Raw genomic sequence first — 27,940 nt, forward strand, 5'->3', positions numbered from 1 at the left:
ATACTATCCATTCCGTTCAACTGCTCTTCCAAGTCCTTTGCTGTCTCTGACAGAATTACAATGTCATCGGCGAACCTCAAAGTTTTTATTTCTTCTCCATGGATTTTAATACCTACTCCAAATTTTTCTTTTGTTTCCTTTACTGCTTGCTCAATATGGAGATTGAATAACATCGAGGAGAGGCTACAAGCCTGTCTTACTCCCTTCCCAACCACTGCTTCCCTTTCATGTCCCTCAACTCTTATAACTGCCATCTGGTTTCTGTACAAATTGTAAATAGCCTTTCGCTCCCTGTATTTTACCCCTGCCACCTTCAGAATTTGAAAGAGAGTATTCCAGTCAACATTCTCAAAAGCTTTCTCTAAGTCTACAAATGCTAGAAACGTAGGTTTGCCTTTCCTTAATCTAGCTTCTAAGATAAGCCGTAGGGACAGGATTGCCTCACGTATTCCAATATTTCTACGGAATCCAAACTGATCTTCCCCAAGGTCGGCTTCTACTAGTTTTTCCATTCATCTGTAAAAAATTTGTGTTAGTATTTTGCAGCTGTGACTTATTAAACTGACTGTTCGGTAATTTTCACATCTGTCAACACCTGCTTTCTTTGGGATAGGAATTATTATATTCTTCTTGAAGTCTGATGTTATTTCACCTGTCTCACTCACCTTGCTCATCAGATGGTAGAGTTGTCAGGACTGGCTCTCCCAAGGCTGTCAGTAGTTCTAATGGAATGTTGTCTACTCCCGGGGCCTTGTTTCGACTCAGGTCTTTCAGTGCTCTGTCAAACTCTTCACGCAGTATCATATCTCCCATTTCATCTTCATCTACATCCTCTCCTATTTCCATGATATTGTCCTCAAGTACATCGCCCTTGTATAGACCCTCGATATACTCCTTCCACCTTTCTGCTTTCCCTTCTTTGCTTAGAACTGGGTTTCCATCTGAGCTCTTGATATTCATACAAGTGGTTCTCTTTTCTCCAAAGGTCTCTTTAATTTTCCTGTAGGCTGTATCTATCTTACCCCTAGTGAGATAAGCCTCTACATCCTTACATTTGTCCTCTAGCCATCCCTGCTTAGCCATTTTGCACTTCCTGTTGATCTCATTTTTGAGACATTTGTATTCCTTTTTGCCTGCTTCATTTACTGAATTTTTATATTTTCTCCTGGCATCAATTAAATTCAATATTTCTTCTGTTACCCAAGGATTTCTACTAGCCCTCATCTCTTTACCTACTTGATCCTCTGCTGCCTTCACTACTTCATCCCTCAAAGCTACCCATTCTTCTTCTACTGTATTTCTTTCCCCCATTCTTGTCAATTGTTCGCTTATGCTCTCCCTGAAACTCTGTACAACCTCTGGTTTAGTCAGTTTATCCAGGTCCCATCTCCTCAAATTCCCACCTTTTTACAGTTTTAATAGATTGTGGTCAGAGTCCACATCTGCCCCTGGAAATGTCCTAAAATTTAAAACCTGGTTCCTAAATCTCTATCTTACCATTACATAATCTATCTGAAACCTGTCAGCATCTCCACACTTCTTCCATGCACACAGCCTTCTTTTATGATTCTTGAACCAAGTATTAGCTAGCTATGATTAAGTTGTGCTCTGTGCAAAATTCTACCAGGCGGCTTCCTCTTTCATTTCTTAGCCGGCGGCTTCCTCTTTCATTTCTTAGCTGGCGGCTTCCTCTTTCATTTCTTAGCCCCAGTCCATATTCACCTACTATGTTTCCTTCTCTCCCTTTTCCTACTACCGAATTCCAGTCACCCATGACTATTAAAGTTCCGTCTCCCTTCACCATCTGAATAATTTCTTTGATTTCCTCATACATTTCTTCAATTTCTTTGTCATCTGCAGAGCTAGTTGGCATATAAACTAGTACGACTGTAGTAGGCGTGGGCTTCGTGTATCTTGTCCACAATAATGCGTTCACTATGCTGTTCGTAGTAGCTTACCCGCACTCCTATTTTTTTATTCGTTATTAAACCTACTCCTGCATTAACCTTATTTGATTTTGTATTTATAATCCTGTATTCGCCTGACCAAAAGTCTTGTTCCTCCTGCCACCGAACTTCACTGATTCCCACTATATCTAACAGCATATTAGCGAGTATTTCCAGTCAACAGCATATTAGCGACTTTCCATTTCTAGCTGCCATTTTTACTATTGTGGCAGCCAACTCCACAGGCTGTTGTGGAAAGAATTGTGATGGGGAGAGCGTCTGACAGTAATTCCTCCTCAGTCTTGTTTTCATCATTGTCAATTGTCTCTGGCAGAAAGACACCAATTGAATCTGACTACTCACTTTCCGATTCACCATCTAATTACTCTAGATTATGTAAAATATCTTTATTAGTATGACCATTCTGACTTGAAATAATTGTAAATGCCTGTTTCACCCAAAAGATTATTGTTTAAATGATAAAGCAAGTAACAACAGCAATACACACAATGCGAAAGAAAATTTACATTAGAAAGTACAGCATGGAAACCTTTTCAATAACGTGTATATCAGACTTCTAGGCAGTGATTGTTGATCAACACAAAATTTAATGCAATTACCATTGTCATTATGAGAACAGCAATATGCTAAAAAGATTTACGCCAAGAGACAGTTGACCCTATCTGCTATATACTTCATAAAATTTTCACAAATTGTGCAAATTCAGTGAATTGCAGTAATTTGACTTTATCTCATGGATTACTGAAAACTGTGAAACACTATGTGTGCATTTTACAGTGGCAGAAACTATCACCGCCACTGCGACCACCACAGCCACAACTGAATAGACAGGACATTTTTCTCCAAGTTTATATTATGAAGAATTCCAAAATGTGCATAAATTACTTTCTTCACAAGAAATGTTTAACACTTGGTCATTTACTAACATGTTATTTTGGCACAGAAAGACTGTGTAGGGCAAAGACTTTTGGTCATTTACTAACATGTTATTTTGGCACAGAAAGACTGTGTAGGGCAAAGAGTTTTTGAACTTCCGAGTCCTTGTAAAAAAAAAAAAATTGCCATGCTCTACCCTGCTTTGAGAATCATAAGTGACTGTGGATTAATGAGAATTTATGACTGTTATTCAGGTAAGCACTACCTATCTACATTGCTCAAACACAAAGTGCACATATTTCTGCTCTCTCTGAAAGCCTGACAATTTCATGCAAGAGCTTTTGTGTCTCCGATTTATTGATGTTTCTATAGCGGATGGTCTCAGGGCTCTACTGAAAGCATGTCTGCAATACTCACCAGAGATAAAGCTGCAGAAAGTCTATGATAATAAGTGCACTAAGGATTAGTCTTAACATTATCCATCAAATGGCAAATACAAATCTTAAAAATTCGAAATCCGAATCTACATTACAGTCTCTTCAATAATTAGGGGTAACATCATGTGGAAACTGAAGTAACTGGAGAGCATGCAAAGTTTATGTTATACACAGACAAAACAGAGCTCAACCCTCCTGTATCTGAGTTTGGTACTTTAGGGAGCGCACAAAAAGATAGAGGGTTACTTGCATAGCAGGGACCAACATAAAGTGGCTTGAACAAGTGTGAAAAATATTCCCTTGTTATATAATGAGACAGCACACAATGGCTGCAGGTTGGTGACGCCAACTGATGCAGACCCACACCCAATGGTGAGCCACAATTTGCAAGACATTCTTTGCCTGTTTTTGGCGTGACAAATAGCTGTGTGCTGCACTGACAGAACTGAGGTGCACATCCCGCTGTCTTTCTCAAAACAACTGTACAGAAATTCTTTGGTAAAAAAGATCAGTTTTTACATTTCTTGTAGCTTTATATGTCAGTTTCATGGTGAAGTGCCCATCATTTTGTTAATAGTCATAATTATTGTGATATTTCAAGTGTCAACACCACACAGCATGAAATTTAAAAATGACGTAATGAAAAATCGGGGTTGCTATTAAAATGCATTTGGTGCATATTAGACCATATATTGTGCATATAAAACATAGCTAACATTTTGAATTCTTTTTTAAACTTGGGAGGGGATCAATATCTTCCTCCAATCTGGAGAAGACAGATTTTATGTAGTCGTTCACTTTTGATCACATATAAAAGAGAGTGAAATACTCACAGCCTTCAAATCTCCTAAGCCTTTATAGATATTAAAACAAGATTTTGGCAAATGACAGTACACAATGAGAAGAATATTTTACCATATGGTTAACAACCAGAACTTTCTTATCTATGATTACAGCAGAAGCTATAGTTTTTTCTCCAATCCATACTATAATTTCAGCTAGTAAAAAGAGAACATGATAATAAACATGAAATTTCTTTTGTAGATCTTCAGGCTTTTCCGACGAAGAGTTATCATCTTGGAAAATTATGTTTTCTGCTGATAATCCCCATCATACTTGCACGATATTTCGACAGTGTGACTTGCAGTCTTCATCAGGTGCTCCTTAAGGCCCAAATCAGTGTGGGAAGGGTCCATTATTTATGCTTGTGTGGGGCTAGGCACTCAGTCACTGGCCCACGCCAGACAGTAGCAGCACAATCCTTATATTTTCTAACTGTAGCTGTTCCAACTTATGCGCAGATATTTCTTGGCTGTTGTCAGTTAATAATTCTGTCATCTGGCATTCTGTTCCACTTCCTAGTTGTACTGGGCATAATGTATTCTGACTGCTGTCATTTAAATTTTCCTGGGGACTATGCTTTTCTGCTACTGTAGCTAGACACATCAGGTGCTGAAACCCGAGGTACGTACCCGCTATGGCAGCCATCTGATTATTTTCTGGCCACTGGAGTTTAAATTTCTGTTTGCTCTCAAAATGATCATCCTCAGGTACTTGATTTGCTGTCTGAAGTACCACTGTCTGTGCACCATGTATTGGTTGTGCTGGGTTATTTGTTCTATCATCATTTCCAAATCTATTTTCCCCAGAGTTTGGATGATGCTGCCATTGCGTCTTTAGGAGGTCGAGTGCTGAATTCCTGGCAGAACGAAGCTGATCTCCCATGTCACTGTTGACAAGATTCTGTGGGATCTTTATTTTGACGGATTCTTTAATAACACTATCCCACTATTCCCTGTAATTGGATGTTGGTGCCAGAATATTGATATCATCCTAACTCGTCGAATGATTTAGTTTGAAACAATGTTCCGCTATAGCTGACTTAAGCCTGTGAGTCTGGTGTGCCATTGGTGCTCCTTGCACATGATGTCAACAGTCATGGTAGTCTGGCCAACATATGGCAAACTACAGTGATATGGCATGTGGTAAATGCTCATTTTCTGCAGGCTCATATCATTACACTAAAATTGAATATAAACAGTCACAACTTCAATAATTCTTCTTTTTTGTATGAGGTTACTGGTTTCAGTCTATTTTAGATGATTTCAGACCCACACAAAGATGTAGATGGTGCCTGCTCTGTTCACAGCCACCATCTGCATCATAGTGTGGGTCTGAAGATAGCCAAACAGATTGAAACCGGTAACCTTAAATATATAAAAGTTTATTGCGATTCTGTGTACATTCAGTTTTAAATAATAAATAAACCATTGTACTAAAGAGAGATATGTTCTCGAAAATTACTGTTTCTTTACTCTCTCTATTGGAGCACTATATTTGAGAAGAATCCTGCCGATTTTGGCAGATATTGGTTCAGCATATGGTAAAAAAGCAACTTTCTTTGCTTATTCTTCCACTTTTACTGGTCTCTCTGGTGGAGAAGCAAGTCACAGTGCCTTCTGAATATCTGTGGAAGAACTTCCATTTCTGTAGAACATAGACTGCAGTTTTGATCTGAAAGAGGTCAAGTGCGATGAACCAGCATTTTGAGTACACCATTCTTTTGTGCTGGATGGTGGCAGCTACTGGCTTGGAGGTAGAGGTTGGTGTGAGTTGGTTTCCGATAAATACTATAACCAAAAGTGCCATCTGCCTTCCTCTTGACAAGAACATTTAAGAATGGGAGTTGTTCATTCTTCTCCATTTCCATCGTGAGTTTTTGTTAGGGTGGCACAAGTTCAGGTGTTCCATAAAAGGAGGAGCTTCTCCCTGTCGTGCATCCAAATAACATATATGTCATCCCCATACCTGAAGAAATACTGTGGTTGATTCGGAGCCAATGCAAGTGCCCCATCTTTGAATCTCTCCATAAAGAGGTTCACTACCACTGATGACAGTGGGCTGCCCATTGCAAACCCTTATGTTTGTCATATAATTGACCCCCATACAAGAAGTATGTTGAAGTTAAAATGTGCCTGAACAAGTCCAGGAGAGCACCGTCAAACTTTTCTCCAATCAACTTTATTGATTCATTATGTGGCACCCAGGTGAGCAAGGAAACCATATCAAAGCTAACCACTATGTCAGAATCAGTGGTGTGTAGCTGCTTCAGACGACGTAGAAAATCTTCTGAGTTGCAAATATGGTGTGTACATTTGCCCACCTGTGGTGAGAGCATCTTCTGCAGATGCTGAGTGATGGGGTAGGTGGCCTCACCACTGTTACTAAATATTGGGCGCAGAGGAACCCCTTCTTTGTGCACCTTGGGCAGGCCATAAAGCCTGGGTGATACTGGAGCTTTCAGCCACAGCTGCTTCACACCATTTTCCAGAATCCCATTTTCCTTTAGAAGAGCCCTCTTCTTCCTTTGTCAGAGTGGTCCCTTTCTATTGGCCTGTATGCTGGGTCATTCAGAAGTTGTCAAACTTTGCTGCTGTGTCAGCCTTCTGTAGGATGATGGTAGCATTTCCCTTATCTGCTGGTAACACAACAATGCTGTCATCTTCTCGGAGGCGTCTGAGAGCCTGCCTCTCATCACCTGTGGTGTCGGATTTAGTTCTTCGTGAGTGTCCTGCATGTCTCTTGTTGGATTTATTTGGTTTCACTTGGAGGTTGTTTAAGAGCCACATGCTCAAAAGCACTGATGAAGGCTGTGACAGGGATATTTCTGGGCAACAACACAAAACTGAGATCCTTGCTAAGTACCTTCAATGTTGTCTTGTCGTGTACTTCTTACTAAAGTTGACAACCATACAAATATTCTCATTCTGCTTCACCTTGTTGTTGAGACATTCAAACCTGACTAGTTGAGAAGCCGCTGATCTCTTCTTCATGCCTTCTGAAAAGAAACCATAAAGTGTCATCCAGCCTGTCCCAGTTTTGGCTGGTTAAGGCAGTAGCAATATTCAGGTGTTGAGATAGTAATTCCTGGTAGTGACATCTAAATGGTGGTGCATAATATATTTTCTCTCCCTTACTAAAGCTCGACTTGCCTGGTGCTTAATCCTTTTGGCTCCTCTGGGATTTACATGATATTTAATCTGAGCAAATACCGAAATAACATACCCTTCTCGGCATCTCTAGTTTGACACAGCTGATCCACCTTTCTTACATACAGATACATTTCCTCCCTGTAGAATCTTCTGGTGTAGGTCTTCAAGCTTTCCCAGTGAGACGTCATCTTCTTGGAAAATTGCGCTTGCACAATATTTCAGTTGTGTGGCTCGCAATCTTTATCAGGTGCTCCCTGAGGCTAAGGCCAGTGTGGAACAGGTCCTGTATTTATGCCTATGCAGGGCTAGGTGCCCAGTCATTGGTCCTCGTCACGCCAGGTGCTCATTCCAGGTACATGCCAGGATAGCAGCAACTACTGTATTTTACAGCCATAGCTGTTCCAACTGCTGTACACACTTCAGCTGTTGCAAGTTACTAATTTTGGCACATGGTGTTCTGTTTTAACTCCATGTTGTAATCAGATTGTCATCATTTAAGCAATTTTAACATTAGTGGCCAGAAAATAATCCGATAGCCGCTTTATTGGATGTGTACCTTGGATAGAGCACCCGACATGGCCAGCTATAGTAAAAGAACAGTCGATTCCACCGGAAGCTTAAATGACGGCAATCAGAAGATTGGACACTTAGTGCGACTTCGAGGTGGAACAGAATGTCAGATGACAAAATAATTAACTGGCACCAACCAAGAAGCAAAGGCACAGCAGCTGGAACACATATTATTGTTATTGTGGTTTTCAGGCTAAAGACTGGTTTGATGCAGCTCCCCATGCTACTTTATCCTGTGCAAGTATCTACATCTCTAAGAAACTACTGCAACCTACATCCTTCTGAATATGCGTATTGTATATCTCTTGGTTTCTCTCTATGAATTCTACCCCTCCTCCGTTACCCTCCTGTACTAAATTGGTGTTCCCTTTATGTTATGAATATTTCATTCTAGTATGTGCGATCAGAAGTGAATGTGCTACATATTTTCCCGACATTGGACGCAGATATTGATCCCCTCCTACATTTAAGAAAAAATTCAAAATGTTAGCTCCATTTCCTTCACAGCAGTTTGTACAACATGCACCAAATACAAACTTATGGCGATCCCTACTTTTCACTGCAATGTTTTCAAATTTTGTGCACTATGCTACTTACATGTGAAACATCAGAACAACTATGACCATTCTGAAATGATGGGTAATTCGCCATGACGCTGACGTAACACTACAAGTAACATAAAAATTTATTTTTTTTACCTAACCATTATTGTAAAATTGTATGAAAAAAACTACATGGCTAACAGAGCACACATGATGTTTTACTAATAATGACACTGCTGCACTTGGACTAGCACGCGAAACAGCACTCTCTCTCTGTGCGTGTATAGCAGCACTTGACAGCATGACTGTGTCAGCACACGGACTGCCAGCTTTCTTTCTTAAGCGTCCTTGCCACCTCCCCTCAGGACAATGACTGGACCAGCACACTAGTTACAGGTGTTTTTGTGTGGATTTCATGAAATATTTGTGTCAGCACTTAGAAAAATTCATTCACCATGAAAAATGTATTGATGTGATCAACATATTTTTACAGTCTGATTCATATGCTACAGTAGAAATGAATACTGCGTGCAACACAAATTCAGAAAAATTATCGAATTCTGTACATCAACATTCAGCCTGATGACAGCCAGTTGTTTCTCCAACACTATCCATATAGGTAACGTTTATCTGTTAAAATTTCTTAAGCAGATAAATTAGAGATCAATGAAAATTGCACTAAATAAAATTATTTATCACTGAAATTGATGCAAGAAGCATTTACATTTACAGGTACCACCCAAAAGTGCGGGGACACTTAATATTCACTTGTCATTCTAGCTAGAAACAACAATTTGAGGTATGCTTTCTTTCACCAAGGTACTTTATATACATTACGACTGAATATGTTTTTTATTAAAACTTCCTGGCAAACTACAACTGTGTGTTGGACCAAGACTCAAACTCTAGACCTTTGCCTTTTTCAGTCTAATGCTCTACCAACTGAACTATCCAAGCACAACTCAGACCCTGTCCTTAGAGCTTTATTTCCACCAGTACCACATCTCCTATGTCCCAAACTTCACAGAAACTCTTCTAATAATTTGCCTGGGGGATGTTTCCAGAATGAAATTTTCACTGTGCTGATCCGAAACTTCCTGGCAGATTAAAACCATATGTCCGACCGAGACTTGAACTCAGAACTGGTGGAGGTAAAGCTGTGAGCAAGGAGCATTAGTTATGTTTGGGTAGCCCAATCAGAAGAGCACTTCCCTGTGCAAGGCAAAGGTCCCAAGTTCGAATTTGGTCCAGCACACAGTTTAATCTGTTTGGAACTTTCATACCAGTGCACACTCCACTGCAGAGCGAAAATTTCATTCTATGTTTTTTATTGTTTAAGAATGAATCATTAAACAAAAATTTCCTTGCAAGGTCTCAAAATGACTAGCTCAAAAATGGGAGTAATTTGGCTTGTTACTCTCTGTATAAATATATAAATACTTGAATGACTGATAATTTATGTTTTTTGACAGTGCAGCAGGTGTAACTAAGCATCAGTATTTAGGAATTTTTGGAATTAACAGTTTTACACATTTTCTGAACAATGTGACTTGTTGGTGTCTTGTTTTAATTTCAAGTGTTGGACTATTCATTCGTGAAATATTTCTGATTCAGAACTGCTGTCAGTCAGAATGCACAGCCAGTAATTGAAATTTTCACTGGATTTTTAATATTTCCATGATTAAGATGAGCTTGGAGTTTGATTCTGGCATTATTAAGGTGCAACAGAATTTTTCAGCATTTTGGCAGACAGGTGGCAGTGGTAATACACTCTAGTTGTATCATTGGAACTGTAACAAATTTCAATTAAATTTTGTATGCTTACAACTTCTTGTCTTTTTGAGCTCGATATGTCAAAACAATGGAAACTTCAGGTTGGAATATCAACAATGTGAAGAAAAGATAAGATTGCTACTTACCATAAAGATGACACCTGACATTGTCTGAAATCTTTGTGCAAGTGCCTTTAATTGTGCCCGTCTGCAACTTCACGTATAATTTTTATAGTAAGCAGCAATCTGTGTTTTACTTACATTGTTGAGCACGATATGTGTTATGGGACCTCACTGTGACCCAAATCAGTTGACTCTTCTTCAGCATTTGTTTTAAGGCACCATTCACATTTATAAACTATTAACAACGAATTAGTAACTATTATTCGTTCACCTAATTTCAGTACAACATTTACAATTATTAACAAAGTTATGTACAGGTTCACAATTAATCAATTTTGAGGCATACATGGCTCTGAGGTCTACTTTCTCATGTTGCACATGTAATATAACGGTCTAAGAGTCACATCTGTGGCAAATATGACAAGCCGTAGGAGGAGAGCAGTCATACATTACTCTTGCACCCCTTTTAAAATTATAGTGTTGAACTTGCAACATTTGAGCATCTACAATTCTTATTTGCAATAAGTAGGGTTAAGAATATATAGCTCAGCTTCATTACACATAGTTCAGTTAATGCACTTCTTTACAACAAAAAGCTCCACAGCTTTATAAAAATTTAATGTAATTTAATTTAAAAACTTAGTATAACAGGCCACCAAGACATTCATAAACCTCAACTCTAGGATATGGTGATCAATTTGATGTGTAACAAATGTCAAAGCAGCAGCAGAAAGTTCACGGTGCTAAAGCATCAACAGGTATTTACATTTGCAAAAATAAATAAGTAATAATTATATATTATGGAACATTCCTGATGTGATAAACTGTAGAGTATATTGACAGAAACAATCAAATGGAATGTCTCACCACTTACCTCCAACTTTTGAGGAAGTTACAGCACTTCAAATTACAAATAGCAGAAACACTTCTATTTTACATATTTATTTTGCAGTTTTCAACTACTATACCTTTCAGTCCATTCCACTGATTTTTGGTCACAAAGCTTCATATAAAAGAATGATGGGAAAACAAATGTCATAAGTGTTATAGTTGAACCTCCCACAAGAGATAAGATCTTTCCAAATTTTGGTATGCTTTCTCCAATAAAAAGCATTGTCAGCATCATGATGCTCCGCAATAAACACCGTTTCCAATTGTATTCTGAAAATAGAAGACAATATATTTATCATTTATATCAGTCACACTTTGGTGTACAGTGTCCAAATAAGTAAAACGTGGAGAAAAATTGTGTCATGAAATTTTAATCCTGGATAGCTGATGCCAGTAAGAATCAAAATTTCTAATGTTGTGTAGGTCGACAACGCACCATTTTTAAACTACAGAAACTTGGCGCCAAGCACTCCAATTGGCCATGGGATTGCCCTGTTGCCGTTCGTCAGTTGACAAACAGCACTATGGCTGGTGATTCACATGTACGACCGTCCCTCGCCCTTTCATTGCCCCAACATGATACGGACACGTGTCCAATAGATCTTGCTGTTTGTCTCCACCTTATATCTGGGGTATTCGCATGTAAGCTTCACTTTGGAACACATACACGTCACCTATGATTTAGTAATATAGTAAGCATTGCGGCACAGTATTTGTTTGAAGAACAACGAGATATGGTTTTTGTTTATGGACTAGCTGACGGTCATGCACATGAAGCTCAATAGTTGTATGAGGAACGGTACCCAGAAAGACACCATCCACACCCACAAACGTTTACAGCAATTTACCAGGGACTTGGCAAAACAGGCTCGTTAGCAGGATATCATGGCAGTGCTGAAAGACCTCTAACATGATAGGATGCTGCATTTGAAGAGGCTGCTCTCGAGCGCTTCGAGGAAGCACCTACGACAAGTACTTGAGCGGTTGCACACGTCATGGTGGTCACTCGTTGGTTAGTCTGGGAGGTTTTGAGAGATAACGACAAGCATCCATTTAGTTTCCACCCTGTCCAAGACCTAAATCATGTGGCAGGCTATGAACAGAAGCCAGGGTTTTGTCGGTGGTTTTTGTGATGTGTTGCACGAGATCCTGACTTCCCCACCATTGTGTTGTTTACCAATGAGAGCACCTTCCATCGGGATGGCCTTTCGAACACTCGAAACATTCATTACTGGGCAAGGAGAAATCCTCACGTCACATACGTCCATGAACACCAGGAACAATTTTCGCTCAACATCTGGGCAAGCATTGTGGGTGATCATCTGATTGGGCCATTCCATCTACCTCCTCGACTTACTGGGGCAAATTACCTTCACTTTTTGCAGGAAACTCTACCCAGCCTGCTGGAAGTTGTTTCCCTGGACATACGGCAATGCATGTGGTTGCAGCATGATGGGGCGCCCGCACGTAACAGTCGTGCTGTGTGCGGATATTTAGATGAACTCTTTGACGGCTAGGTAATTGGCAGAGGTGCTCATAGGACATGGCCACTACGATCACCAGACCTCATGCCACCGGACATTTTCCTGCGGGGATTTTTCAAGGTTCTAGTTCACCCACACGGACGCAAACCATGTAGAAATGAAGAGGAATTAATGGACCGCATTCAACATGCCGCCAATCACATCAGGGCAATGCCAGGAATCATTAAAAGAGGTCGCCAAAACACTATTTGACATTACCAAGCTTGAGTTGTGTTATATGGCCACCAGTTCGAGCACGTGCTTTAAGTAAACAATGTCCTTGGTACAAAAAAAGGCCTTCTTCAGGGCCGGCACAATTTGTAAAAGACTTTCTGTATGCGAACTAACAGCTGTTGATGGGTTTGGTCCCAGTATGTCTTATCACAAAACTACAATGGATGTGTCAGGACCCTGGTGGATTCGTCCCCAGAGTGGAAGGCTGGTGTGTTACAACTGAGCTTGCGGGCCACCTTTGATACATCACAATCTCCGGCTGGCAAAGCATTTGCGGTCATGCATTGGCCAGAGCATCTGGCAACAGGGCAATTGGAGTGTGTGGCAGCATATTTCCGTAGTTTAAAAATTTTGCATTGTTGACCTACAAAACATTAGTAATTTTAGTTCCTACTGACATCAGCTATCCAGGGTTAAAATTTTGTGACAATTTTTCTCCACCCTGTATAAATATAATGTGCATACAGGTACAGTGGACACCTATTTATTTTTTACACAGCATTTTCAGCTATGAAATGCTGCCCCCTAAAAGATAATTTTTTACACGGTGGTGGTGTGGTCTTCAGTCCAGAGACTGGTTTGATGCAGCTCTCCATGCTACTCTATCCTGTGCAAGCTTCTTCATCTCCCAGTACCTACTGCAAACCTACATCCTTCTGAATCTGTTTAGCGTATTCATCTCTTGGTCTCCCTCTATGATTTTTACCCTACACGCTGCCCTCCAATACTACATTGGTGATCCCCTGATGCCTCAGAATATGCCCTACCTACCTTCTCTCCAATTCTATTCAATACCTCCTCGTTAGTTATGTGATCTATCCATCTACTCTTCAGCATTCTTCTGTAGCACCACATTTCAAAAGCTTCTATTCTATTCTTGTCCAAACTATTTATTGTCCATGTTTCACTTCCATACATGGCTACACTCCATTCAAATACTTTCAGAAACGACTTCCTGACACTTAAATCTATACTCGATGTTAACAAATTTCTCTTCTTCAGAAACGATTCCTTGCAATTGCCAGTCTACTTTTTATATCTTCTCTACTTCGACCATTATTAGTTATTTTGCTCCCCAAATAGCAAAACTCATTTACTACTTTAAGCGTCTCATTTCCTAATCTAATTCCCGCAGCATCACCTGAGTTAATTCGACTACATTCCATTATCATCATTTTGCTTTTGTTGATGTTATCTTATATCCTCCTTTCAAGACATAGCCCATTCCATTCAGCTGCTCTTCCAGGTCCTTTGCTGTCTGACGGAATTACAATGTCATCGGCGAACCTCAAAGTTTTTATTTCTTCTCCATGGATTTTAATACCTACTCCAAATTTTTCTTTTGTTTCCTTCACTGCTTGCTCAATATACAGATTGAATAACATCGGGGATAGGCTACAACCCTGTCTCACTCCCTTCCCAATCACTGCTTCACTTTCATGTCCCTCGACTCTTGTAACAGCCATCTGCTTTCTGTACAAACTGTAAATAGCCTTTTGCTCCCTGTATTTTACCCCTGCCACCTTCAGAATTTGAAAGAGTATTCCAGTCAACAATGTCAAAAGCTTTCTCTAAGTCTACAAATGCTAGAAATGTAGGTTTGCCTTTGCTTAATCTATTTTCTAAGATAAGTCGTAGGGTCAGTATTGCCTCACGTGTTCCAATATTTCTATGGAATCCATACTGATCTTCCCCGAGGTTGGCTTCTACCAGTTTTTCCATTTGTCTGTAAAGAATTCATGTTAGTATTTTGCAGCCATGGCTTATTAAACTGATTGTTTGGCAATTTTCACATCTGTCAACACCTGCTCTCTTTGGGATTGGAATTATTATATTCTTCTTGAAGTCTGATGTTATTTCTCCTGTCTCATACATCTTGCTCATCAGATGGTAGAGTTTTGTCAGGACTGGCTCTCCCAAGGCTGTCAGTAGTTCTGATGGAATGTTGTCTACTCCCGGGGCCTTGTTTCAACTTAGGTCTTTCAGTGCTCTGTCAAACTTTTCACGCAGTATCATATCTCCTATTTCATCTTCATCTACATTCTCTTCCATTTCTATAATATTGTCCTCAAGAACATTGCCCTTATATAGACCCTCTATATACTCCTTCCACCTTTCTGCTTTCCCTTCTTTGCTTAGAACTGGTTTTCCATCAGAGCTCTTGATATTCAAGCAAGTGGTTCTCTTTTCTCCAAAGGTCTCTTTAATTTTCATGTATGAACTATCTATCTTACCCCTAGTGATATGTGCCTCTACATCCTTACATTTGTCCTCTAGCCATCCCTGCTTAGCCATTTTGCACTTCCTGTCGATCTCATTTTTGAGACATTTGTATTCCTTTTTGCCTGAAGCATTTACTGCATTTTTATGTTTTCTCCTTTCATCAATTAAATTCAATATCTCTTCTGTTACCCAAGGATTTCTATTAGCCTTCGTCTTTTTACCTACTTTATCCTCTGCTACCTTCACTATTTCATCTCTCAAAGCTACCCGTTCTTCTTCTCCTGTATTTCTTTCCCCCATTCTTGTCAATTGTTCCTTAATGCACTCCCTGAAGCTCTCTACAACCTCTGGTTCTTTCATTTTATCCAGGTCCCATCTCCTTAAATTCCTACCTTTTTGCAGTTTCTTCAGTTTTAATCTACAGTTCATAACCAATAGATTGTGGTCAGAGTCCACATCTGCCCCTGGAAATATCTTACAATTTAAAACCTGGTTCCTGAATCTCTGTCTTACCATTATATAATCTGATACTTTCTAGTATCTTCAGGCTTCTTCCATGTATACAACCTTCTTTCATGATTCTTGAACCACGTGTTACCTATGATTAAGTTATGCTCTGTGCAAAATTCTACCAGGCGGCTTCCTCTTTCATTTCTTCCCGCCAGTCCATATTCACCTACTACGTTTCCTTCTCTCCCTTTTCCTACAATCGAATTCCAGTCACCCATGACTATTAAATTTTCATCTCCCTTCACTATTTGAATAATTTCTTTTATCTCATCATACATTTCATCAATCTCTTCATCATCTGCAGAGCTAGTTGGCATATAAACTTGTACTACTGTGGTAGGTGTGGACTTCGTATCTATCTTGGCCAAATAATGCGTTCACTATGCTGTTTGTAGTAGCTTACCCGCATTCGTATTTCCCTATTCATTATTAAACCTACTCCTGCATTACCCCTATTTGATTTTGTATTTATAACCCTGTATTATTCACCTGACTGGAAGTCTTGTTCCTTGAATTTTTTACATAGCTTTTGATTAAATTACTGCATAGCTTTTTTTTTAATACAGAGAAATTTCACATTTGTGTATGCGTTCATTGAGGCTGTTGAATGTAGAGAAATAGCAACACTAGAAATGTGTGGTAAAATTGCTCTATTACATAACCACTGACAACAGTCAAAAAATTAAAACATCTGGCTTGGAAGGAGAGGAGTTGTACATTAGTCTCAAACGCTTTTACAATTACAGCCTTGGACAATGTTAATGTTGTAACCACAACCATGTACAAATCCAAAAGCAGGGTTATCAGTGAAGTACAGTACTTAGCACTGAAAGCACATTATTACAAACACCAATGTACAGACAGAACGGAATTCAACTCCTGGACAGAGAATGCTGCTATCTGTACAAATACTGCATATTTCAGAATGTACAAACGTAAGACATTTCAAGAACCTTCCAGAAATTATGAATTCAAAATAACAAATAATTGATAGTTGTTGGGTTTGAACTGGTGACCCACAGCGAGTCCACCAGTGGTGTCAACTGCTATGCCACATTGCGTAAAACATAGCTTGCGGTACTTTCTCATCTCCTTGAGAAACATTGAACCACTGTTTCAGAACTTCTCATTGGAGCCAATTGCAACCTCCTGGCTCTAGATCTTATCAATGGTCCTCTGTATAGCAACACTGGCAGATACTAGCAGTCTGCTCATGTTGTTACATCCTCTTCACTATTATGAGCATCGAAGGTAGCCCCTTCCATTGAAACTTCACAGCCATCAAGCAAGTCTTGACTTCCCTTGAAAAAGAAGCCACCATCAATGATCTGTGCCTCAGGACTGTAGTGGCTTTCATATGGTGGACATTAACGATGTCTCTGTGCTTTTGTCTTCTTTTGAAGGGTTGTAATCCTTGACTTTGTAAGTATACATCTGACAAGCAATGAAGGGTAGGATACAGCCTACAGTCGCTACTTAGTAACTTTCTAACTTTCCTAATAGTACCATTTACTGCATTGCATATAAACCCATACCATGTCCCTGGGTGGTGCTTGGTATTATAACATTCTCAGTCCACTCCTGGTTGTCCAAGGTCTATATGTAAGCCAGCTGCCTTGCTTTGCTTCATCGGTCCTGGTGACGAGAAATTTCATGCAGTCATCCCGAGTATTGTCCGGATGAAACAGGAACAGAGTATCCATTGTTGTTTCAGCCTGTGACCATGGAGCACAAAGAACAGTGTGAAGCCTGTGGTGTCTTGTTTAGTTGTGTTACATGCGAATATCATGACAGGCAGTATTGTACTCCAGGCTCTCTGACCTCAACGTATGAGGGCATATCTACCAATGTCTTACTAAAGCATCCTCTGAGGTCATTCATCTGTGAATGATAGCCAATCGTTGTCCTGGAGGTGATGTCACAATATGAAATTATATCTGATACTAGTCTTGGCTAGAAAACATTTCCATAATCAGAAATCTTCACATGGGGTGCTGTGTGCTTTAAAATGATGCCTTCTACAATGGACCTAGCAATTTCTGAAGCTTTAGCAACGGCACAGCTTTGGTGACAGCACAGTAGGTGGGGTAGTCTGTGCATGCTATTATCTACTGACTCCTGTTTGTCAAGTTTGGGAGCCTACCCAAGAGATCAATTTCAATTCAGCAGAACAGTGCTGCTGCAGACGGGATAGGTACTGGATGCCCTGGAGGTAACTGGGCATGTGCTTCTGTCACTGGCGTCATTGCAGTGGCTCACTTAGTGTCCAATAGATTGGTAGAGGCCTGCCCTGTATTATCTGCATCTGATTCCTTTACAGTCTTCATGAATCCCAGGTGACCATACATTGACATTTCATGGAAAAATTTCAGGATAGCTGGCCACAGATGAGCAACCATTTCTGCCCCATCAGATTATAGTTTCTCTTATACAATGTTCCATTTATTAGTTTGAATGCTTCTTCAAATGGTTCTTCCTTCTTCAATGCTTTTATGGTCTATGGTTTTCAGCAGTTCCTTCTGTTCAGCAGCAATGACATTCAGTGCAGTGATGACAGATTTTGTCCACACTTGCATGTTATGCCAAAGGATTCCCTGAAAGGTATTCAGCAGGAGAAGTCTCAGCACCCACCTGATTAGTTAACCCGGCCCAATTTATTATTAATAGGATCAGTCAGCACACACTTTGTGAACTCAAATGGGAATCCCTGGAGGGAAGATGACATTCTTTTTGCAATGTGCATCTGAGAAACTTCAGAGAACTGGCATCTGAGGCTGACTACAGGATGATTCTACTGATGTCAACATACATTTCACATGCATACAAAAAATATAACAGAAATTAGAGCTCAACTCATACAGAGGCATGTATGCAGTAGTTTTTTCCTTGCTTCATTTGTGACGAACATTAAAGGAAATGACTAGTATTGGTACAAGGTATGCTCAGCCATGCACTGCAAGGTGGCTTGTGGATTATGTATGTAGCTGTAGTTGTACATCTTTCAGGTTACTCAGTCACCAAGAGAATAGCTAGTCCATCACGATGGTAAGTAGCTTGCCAAATAAATATGGCCCAAACTTGTTGAAAGGCCAAACAACTATGAGGCACTCTTTATAGATTGTACAATAGTTCACCTTGAAGTTTGAGAGTACTCTGGAACCATGAACTATCACCTTTTCACCATCTTCCTGAATTGTACTAACTGCACCACTCCCTTTACCACTACTGTCAATGTGGAGTTCCATCTCTGCATTTTCATCATACAGTGTTACAACTAGAGAAGTTAGTGCCTCTGTACAGACAAGAAAAGATCCTTCTTGCACCAAGTTCCAGCAAAAATTTGGCATTTCCCTGCAGTAGTTCTTGCAAGAGGCATGTGTTGGTACAGATGTCTTTTATGAATCACTGGTAGAATGAACACACTCCAAGAAAATTCCTCCCATCACAAATGTGTCAGGAGTCAGAAAATCTGTGACTGCTCTTATTTTCTCTAAATCAGGACAGCCTCCATCGCTATCAACTGGGTACCCTGAGGTTTTTATTTCAAGGGCACTTTTATGGATTCAGATGGAGATCTGTAGTCTGAATACATTTCTACACAATTGTCAGATGGCTTAGATGTCCTTGAAATGTCTTTGAGAAAACAACAATGTGATCAAGATAGCAAAAATATGTCATCAATTTTGTGTCAGAGAAAGTTGTCCATCATATGTTCAAAGGTGGCTGGAGAATTACATAGTCCAAAGAGCCTAACTCTGTATCTTAGACGCCACCAGAAGTTGTGAAGGTAATCTTTTTCCGGTCACACTCATCAACCTTGATCTGCCAGTGGCTCTGCATTTCCGTAATTTAGAAATACTTTGTTCCTTTCAAGCAATGTGTCTCTATGCGCGGCAATGGATAGACATCTTCTATGTGGTATTGTTCAGTCATTGGTACTTGGTTGTTGAAGCAGAAACACCATGTGCCGAGGACTACAGGACTACCAGAGAGGCTGAAAGACACTCTAAAGATTCAATGATGTCAACTGGTAGTATCTTCCAGAATGAGATTTTCACTCTGCAGCAGAGTGTGCGCTGATATGAAACTTCCTGGAAGATTAAAACAGTGTGCCGGACCAAGACTCAAACTAGGCAAGGTTCACAGGAGAGCTTCTGTGAAGTTTGGAGAGTAGGAGACGAGGTACTGGCGGAAATAAAGCTGTGAGGACGGGGTGTGAGTCGTGCTTGGGTAGCTCAGATGGTAGAGCCAGCGAAAGGCAAAGGTCCCGAGTTCGAGTCTCGGACTGGCACATAGTTTTAATCTACCTGGTAGTATCTTCTCAACTTCCGCCTAAATTATGCTTCGTTCAGCCAGTGACACCCTTATGAGTACTGGCTAGTTAGTGGATGATCCCCAGTTTAGTGTTTTACACTGAGTCACTTGGCCAGTCTTTTCTCCATTCCAGATTTGGAAGCACCTGAAAACTAGTGGGGGATGGCTAACATTCACTGCTGTCACTCCTTGGTCAGACCAGATCCTATTGACAGGTTGTTCCTATGCACATACCTTTAAGGATCAGTCATGGCTGCTCATGATGATTAGTAATCCAGAGTTCTCCTTGACCACTTTTAGCACTTATGATCATTGGTATGTAGATTTATTTTGAGAGGCTGGGTCGCTTTTTACAATCAACAGAAGCCTCACAATTTCCCTGCATTTAGTTAGACAACTGGAACATGTCGTGATAATGGTGGTATAACATTTACAACTGCTCAGAGCAATCTCTGTAATCTGATCATGTTGGACTCACATTGTCAATCTTGAGTTATGACTGTTGGTGAAGCCTGCAAGAAGTCCCATTTGAGAAGAATATTATGACAACATTCAGCTTTTTTAAAAAGTTCAAAGGGCTGTGCTTTCTCATTGATAGTTATTCTTTTATTCTTGCAGTACATGCTTATGTCAGACGGATATATTTTCCATCTGTGACCTTCAGTACAATTACTTTCATATCATTGATCGTAGTATTCTTTAACTAGTAATTGATTCAATGTCAGTGGAAGCGGTGGCCACAGCAAGGCAGGAGGAGACGAGTGGTGGTGTGCAAACGTGTAGTCCAAACATTGGACATATCCATGAGTATGGTGCTTAAAATTCTATGAAACATCCTTCTTTGCTATCCATTCAAAATTACCCATGTGCATGGGTTGCTTCCTGTTGATCTGCCAGCAAGAGAGATCTTTGCTTTAGAATTTCTTGCTCGCTTGGAAGTGGACAATGATCGGCCGTGGAAGATGAAGCCTACTTCCATCTGACAGGATATGTCAATAGCCTGGGATCCTGTGGTTGCCATGCACAAACTCATGAAAGAAATTTGACCTCCCTGAGGAGTAGTATTGAAGGGATGTTGGATGTTTCACAAAGTGGGAAGAGATATAAGAATGCCAGAGGTAATTCATAGCTCTGTAAAACAAGATGAAGCCTACTTCCATCTGACAGGATATGTCAATAGCCTGGGATCCTGTGGTTGCCATGCACAAACTCATGAAAGAAATTTGACCTCCCTGAGGAGTAGTATTGAAAGGATGTTGGATGTTTCACAAAGTGGGAAGAGATATAAGAATGCCAGAGGTAATTCATAGCTCTGTAAAACAAACAAACACACACACACACACACACACACACACAAAACACACACACACACACACACACACACACACACACACACACACACACAAAGTTGTGCTCCAGTGGGTGTCTTGTAGTTTAGATATTAGATTTTAGAAATACATTCCCAAACTGTGATCTCATAGATGCCATTGAATCTTAATGGAGAAAATTTATTACAGTTAACATATTGTGCTTGCACATTGGTGTACCTTGAAACTATCTTTATCTCACTTGTATTTTCCTCATTTAAATTAGTAGTTGTAAATCCACTGGTGTACAGAAAAAGATTGTCTTCCAGAGGTGCAGCTTATAATCTGAATATTGTAATACACACTATGAGGGTAATTTGAAAAGTTCTCGGAATCACCACAAGAGGTCAGAGCTAGCGCAACTAGTTGTTCACATGATATTCACCGGACTGTTGCCTGTAAAGAAGTGCCATGTCAGTGCTCTTGGAAGAGAACTGTGGCAGTGACGTGGCTCTGTTGTTGCTCCTGCATAGTGATTTGCGAAGATGGAAAAAAAATAAATAAATAAATAAATAAATAAAAAATCAAGATTCGTGCAGTGATTAAGTACTACGTAAAGAAAGGTATCAAAGCAGTCTCACTACTCTAGAAATCAAAATGGTCATGGAGGATCGCTGATGTAAAGTACGTGAAATTTCTCACACTTGCCTGATGTCATCTGACAGGGTATATCACATTTTAACTGAAGAATTAGAAATGAAAAAATTATCTGCAAGATCAATGCCGCGACTCTTGATGCGCACCCGCACACATGCCGTTGCCATGGAAAAATTACACGAACTAAGTTATGAATTGTTGCCACACCTGCCTTATTCACTTGATATGGCTCCGTCAGACTTCTATCTCTTACCAAAACTGAAAATTTTTCTTGGTGGACAAAGATTCACTTCAAATGAAGAATTGATGGTCAGAGTTGACAACTATTTTGCAGGCCTGGAGGTAACTCATTTTCAAGATGGGATCATGACACTGGAACATCGTTGGACCAAGTGCATTACTCTACAAGGAGACTACATTGAAAACTAAAAAAAGTTTCAGTGATGTAGGTATTTTTTTCTATTCCGTTCCAGAACTTTTCAAACCACCCTCGTACCAACACAGGTTAAACTCTATACAGTACAAGTAGCATGAATATTAAGATTTACTTACTATGAGGTACCTGGAATGCTTCCTCCAGCTCTTGACACACAGGATTGATAACAATGAGAAACGCCAATATCAAATGGATACCCATAAGGATATTTGCACATATGATCAGATATGACTTGTTGACAGACAGAGTGATATTAGCGCTGACAAGATCACCATAAACAATATATCCAGCAAGTGCCACAGGAAAGTACAGCATCAAAATCACTGTGAAAAAAAAGAAGAAGATGAGACAAACTTTTTAAAAATTTCAGCTATAACTGGAATTAATTTCACACATTCATAAAATCTGTGCAGTAATTTGCAGATTTCTGTCACTGAAGGATTGTAATCTACAGGTTTCTTTCTTTCTATAGCAGAGAAAGCCTACAACAATTGTTTCAACATCTGCTCCATTAGGGTCCTCCACTCCAGCACTATATCTTCTCATTGTTGCAATTACTCCACTGTTGCAGCAATTACTCTAACATAGATATTCACTAGTCCCCTAATTTCGGCTACCATCTAGTCGCATTCTTGCCTTTCACTGTGTCCTCTCGTGTTGGTTTTAAGTTCTTTCCCCAAACCTTTCCCATTCTGATGTTCTATCTACATTTTTTCCTTCTTCTTTGCACACTGACCCCTCACTCTTCTTACCACCAGTAATCTACTGTTTCACTACTATTGTGTGTGCTATCTAATTGATATTCTCAAACTTTCCAATACTTCCTTGTGACCTCATTTTATCATTTATCTTCCCCTTCTTTCTACTGTCACTATTCTTTCCTCTCCTAGATACTTTAAGTTTGCGATTTATTGCTAATGTGTACTCTAAAGTCTGCAAGTGTTTCCATCTTTCTGCATGCATTTCATTACTTTTATATATGTTAAAGGTCAGTTTTCAGTCTTCTCATCCTGTGCTAATGACCACCAAGTCTCCCAGCATATGACTATGCTGTCTGCAAATGAGATCTAAGAGCTAGAAATGTGGTATCAACGGTGGGTGAATCAACACCATGGACATTAGACATTAGCGAGGGCTCACTGCCACCCGCAACAAAGTATGGGAGGTGCCCTTGCAGGCCCCACCTCCTCTTTCAGCATAACAGCACACTCATGCTGAGGTCAATACAGAATTGAGCTAGAAAGAGCTCTCCTCATTTTGAGACATCAGCTACAGCACTCAGTTTCAGATGAATATATACTTTTGACAATGTTGAACATTGTACTCCAAGAGAACAGTTTTTTAACTAGTGCATCAAGTGATGCTTTGCGGGTAAGTTATCCAATACTCCTGTCGCAAAGAAGTGTGTCAAAGTTAGGTACATGTTTTATTCATTTACTTAATAAAGGGAACTAATATTTCTTGTGTTCTAGTTTGATATGCCATCTCACCAAGCAATCGAAGAACCCTCGGTTAAGACTGGACAAAAGTAGTTTCGCCTAGTCATAACAAGAAACATTGTCTATCAGATCATTTATATATGAAATATTTAGAATGTTTTAGTAACCAAAAGTGATTTGGATTGCTGCCTAGCCTGAGTATCAATACGGAAGGAAAGTCAGACACATGTACTTCGTACCAAGGCCACATCCTGCTCCCTTGGACACCACCTTGAGTCTGTCCACCAATGCAACATTGTCTGTAAGGATTCAGGCCCCACACTTGTCTGACAGTTCTCACTGTTCTCTGAGCTTTCAGTACCTGCCACTGATGGCAGAGTGGTCAGCCTTTTTTGTCTCACAACTAGAGTTGTAGAACTACTTTAGGCTACATCAGACTATCATAAGTGAAAGTAGACTACTGCAGTTTTCCTAGTAGCTTTTGTCAGTTAAGATCGTACCATTTTACCTGTATGTTAGATGTGCTGTATACCTATCGGGTATTACCTTATAACTATCACTCTCTTTACGTATGCAATCAGTGTCTTACTAGATTCCCCTATAAACCAGGAGTGGTGAATTGTCTACGAACTGAGGATATGGGCCACGTAACTTACATAAAATTTTTGTTCTAGATAGTTATCCTCTTGTTTTCATGAAACACATTTCCAGTTGCAAACATGGGCAACCTACAGCATAATGGAATGACGAAATTGAAAATTTGTGTAGAGCTGACAAGGGGAAGGCCTGAGACACGGCCAACCGATTCGACTCAAATTTGGCAGGTTGCTTGTGTACAACCTAAAACGAAGAATTCTAAGATATTTTGGGTCAACACCCCAGCAATTTTGAGAAAATCACCCCTAAAAGTTATGACGAGCAATGGACTCAAAATTGGAGGGATCGATAGATAATTGTGAATAGAGCATTTTTCATCATCAGGTATGGGGTCCGCAAACGCTTCTGTACCCACACGGTAAACGCTTTTCGCCAATAGCGCAATGGCTAAGGTAACTGGCTGGGAATCGGAGAACCCGTGTACGAACCTCGAAGAAACCTAGTGGATGTTATTCTTTTCGTTTGTATTTTTCCATATCTCAATTGATAGGGATAGGAGGGTTAATAAGGTTGGTAAATCAATAAGGAATGATAATAATAAGGTAGGCAAACTAATTTCCCAAATGCCGTGAGTTAGTAAAGTATTAAACTTTTAAGCCTTGTCACATGAAAACAACTACGAATAAGAGTGCTTCGAATTCCTCATGAGGGATCACAGATAGCCAACTGTGTGACGCTCGTTTACAGCGAGGCACGGGACAGAATGCACGCGGGGAGAGTTATGTTGTCCTGGTTGCCTCTTCGTCTTATCATAGTTGTGAATCTGGAAGAGAGAAGGTGTTCAGCACGACTCTTATAGAAGTCAATCGGAAAGAGTTGTTTTCCATCATTAGGCTGCTGCAAACCTCGCGGATACATGTAGTGATTTTTCCATCATTAATGTGCCGAATGAAATAAGTTTTGTGAATGAATACAGTGTTATTCTGTAATTAACATATGATGAGTACTGTATGTAGTTTGTAGTAATTAGCTCGTCTGTTTATGCCGTGGTAACTAGTTATTATTTGTTGTCATATCTTTCAGGTGCATAATCTGAGTAATGGAGGATGTACACCCTTCAACTAGCGCTGTAATATATAGTTGGGAGCCTGTCACAGACGATGGCAAGTGGGAAGTTACCGTCACTGTGTTTTGGTTTGTAAAAGTGATGCAATACAGATGCATTATCAGTGCACTACCGAAAGCAGCCAGGTCTGTTTCTCGGTGTTCCAGATTGATAGGAGCAGCTATCATCGAGAGATTTTTGGAGCTGACGAATGAAATGACTTTTCTCGATACTGAAGTACTATACCATGAAGACGAAGCAGGTGATTCAGTGGAAGATATCCCAACTAGTGGATCGCAAAATGGTCATAACACTTCGGAAATCTCTACGTCACTGGGAATATGTGCTACATCTGTTCCCGATGAGTATTATGAACCGGTTATTAAACGATTTAACTACAGGGCTATACCCCTTGAAGTAAAAGTTAAGGCAGTAGCACTAGCAGGAATCATCCAAATAGAAACTTACAAACAATGCAAAAGAATGGAGCAACAACAGCCCTGAGAAGGAAGGAGGACTTGAAATTTTGGGAAAGTGATATCGTTAAAGGAGGGACAAGATACGACAAGTACCAGGCGATAAATAAGTGGACATACGACCAATTTGTCATATCTCGTTGACATAACGAGAATGTAACAACCAGAATACTTCAGGAGTGGGCTGCAGGTGCAGCTCTCCAGTATACGCCCAACAGAGATTTTACATTTGTTGCATCATTATCTTGGGCAAGAAATTTCAAATCAGAGTATAAAATTCGTCAACGGCACGTCACTAAATAAGTCTCTCATAAAGAGGTACAAAATATAGAAGATATACAGAAAATGGCGGCTCTTTTCAACATGCAAATGGTGGTGATCAACACCGATCAAACATGATGCGAGTATCACGGGAACATTCGACGCACGTTATTGCATAACAGAGAAAAACGAACCCTTGTCCCAGTTGGTAGTAAAAACATACTAACATATTCTTACATGGCGCAATATGCCATTACTGCCTCTGAAAAAGTGTTGCCTAAGGTTTTCCTGTGTTTACAAGAAACAAATGTTACATTTGGTCCTCGGCTTATAGAAGAGGTCAATCGTTTAACCGACTAGTTGAAAAATGTTTACATTACCTGCTCCAAATCCGGGAAACTGATGAATGCGATTTACAGAACAATTCTTGAGAATGTTTTAAAACCATACATTTCTGATAACAAGTTTTGTCAAGTATTGGATTCCTGGAGTGGACAAAGTAATACTACAATATATGGCACAATGTTTATAGATGGCGAGGGTCAGACGACGTGCACAGTAAAAGTAATACCGCCAAACTGCACACCTGTGTGTCAGCCGTGTGATGTTTATTTCTATCATCAGGTTAAAAACTTTATTTCCAGGCTTCAGAATTGCAGTGTGCTTCTGGAAACCCAGCAGGAATTGCACAACCACACGGATGCAATAACTACTTACAGCATAATTCATAACCAACTTTCAGCACCGATTTTTCAGGCAATGATATTGTATGCATGGTACGCATCAAAATAAATTCCCGAAAAAGACATATTTTTAAATGTAAATCAAGTTTGTTTTCTGCCGACTCTTCGGAAGGAACAGTGTAGCCTTCGAAAGATTGCATTCACTAGATGTTCTTGGTGCCGTGAGTATATTTGTTTCAAATTTTTATATGACAAGTACCATCCATCTAGTTGTTTGACGAACAGTGAGGACACATAACAGTGACTGGAAGAGCCATTGTAAAGTGATCTGGAGTAACATTTTAGTTGTTTACTACCCCAAGAGGTTTGAGAAATTTATTTGCCTACCTTATTATCATCATTCCTTATTGATTTACTTACCTTATTAACCCTCCTATCCCTATCAATTGAGATATGGAAAAATACAAACTAAAAGAATAACATCCACTAGGTTTCTTCGAGATTCGAACCCAGGTTCTCCGATTCCCAGCCAGTTACCTTAGCCGTTGCGCTATCAGTGCTGTCGGCAAAAAGTGTTTACCACATGGGTACAGAAGCGACAGTTGTAAAAGTTTCTTTCCTCGATTTCTGGAATAGTATGCGTTTGCGGACCCCATACCTGATGATGAAAAATGCTCTATTTACAATTATCTATCGATCCCACCAACTTTTAGGGGTCATTTTCTCAAAAACGCGGGGGTGTTGACCCAAAATATTTTAGATTCCTTCGTTTTAGGTTGTACACAAGCGACCTGCCAAATCTGAACCGAATCGGTTGGCCGTGTCTGAGGCCTTCCCCTTGTGATACTCGAACCCCTATTTCCTGCTTGTTGTGAGCAGTCACCATAACAACTTAGGCTATCTGAGCACGATCGACAGCCAGGCTCAAGCTTTCATATGTCATTGTCCATCTACCTACAACCTCATACATTCATACAGTCCAATACATATTTCCAATGTTGTCAT

At 39.9% G+C, this 27,940-nt stretch overlaps 1 protein-coding gene across 2 annotated transcripts in view; it reads right to left on the reverse strand.

Annotated features, from left to right (window-relative positions):
* Positions 1–27,940, reverse strand: part of LOC126170933 (uncharacterized) — a 65,312-nt gene that overhangs the window by 6,229 nt on the left and 31,143 nt on the right. For both annotated transcript variants that reach the window (XM_049920761.1, XM_049920760.1), the window contains exons 6-7: positions 22,491–22,697; positions 11,248–11,440 (exon numbers count right to left, since the gene is read on the reverse strand). In XM_049920761.1, the coding sequence (XP_049776718.1) occupies positions 11,248–11,440; positions 22,491–22,697 (400 nt within the window). The remainder of the gene's footprint in view (positions 1–11,247; positions 11,441–22,490; positions 22,698–27,940) is intronic.

Source organism: Schistocerca cancellata, chromosome 1, assembly GCF_023864275.1.
Source record: "Schistocerca cancellata isolate TAMUIC-IGC-003103 chromosome 1, iqSchCanc2.1, whole genome shotgun sequence".
NCBI lineage: Eukaryota > Metazoa > Arthropoda > Insecta > Orthoptera > Acrididae > Schistocerca > Schistocerca cancellata.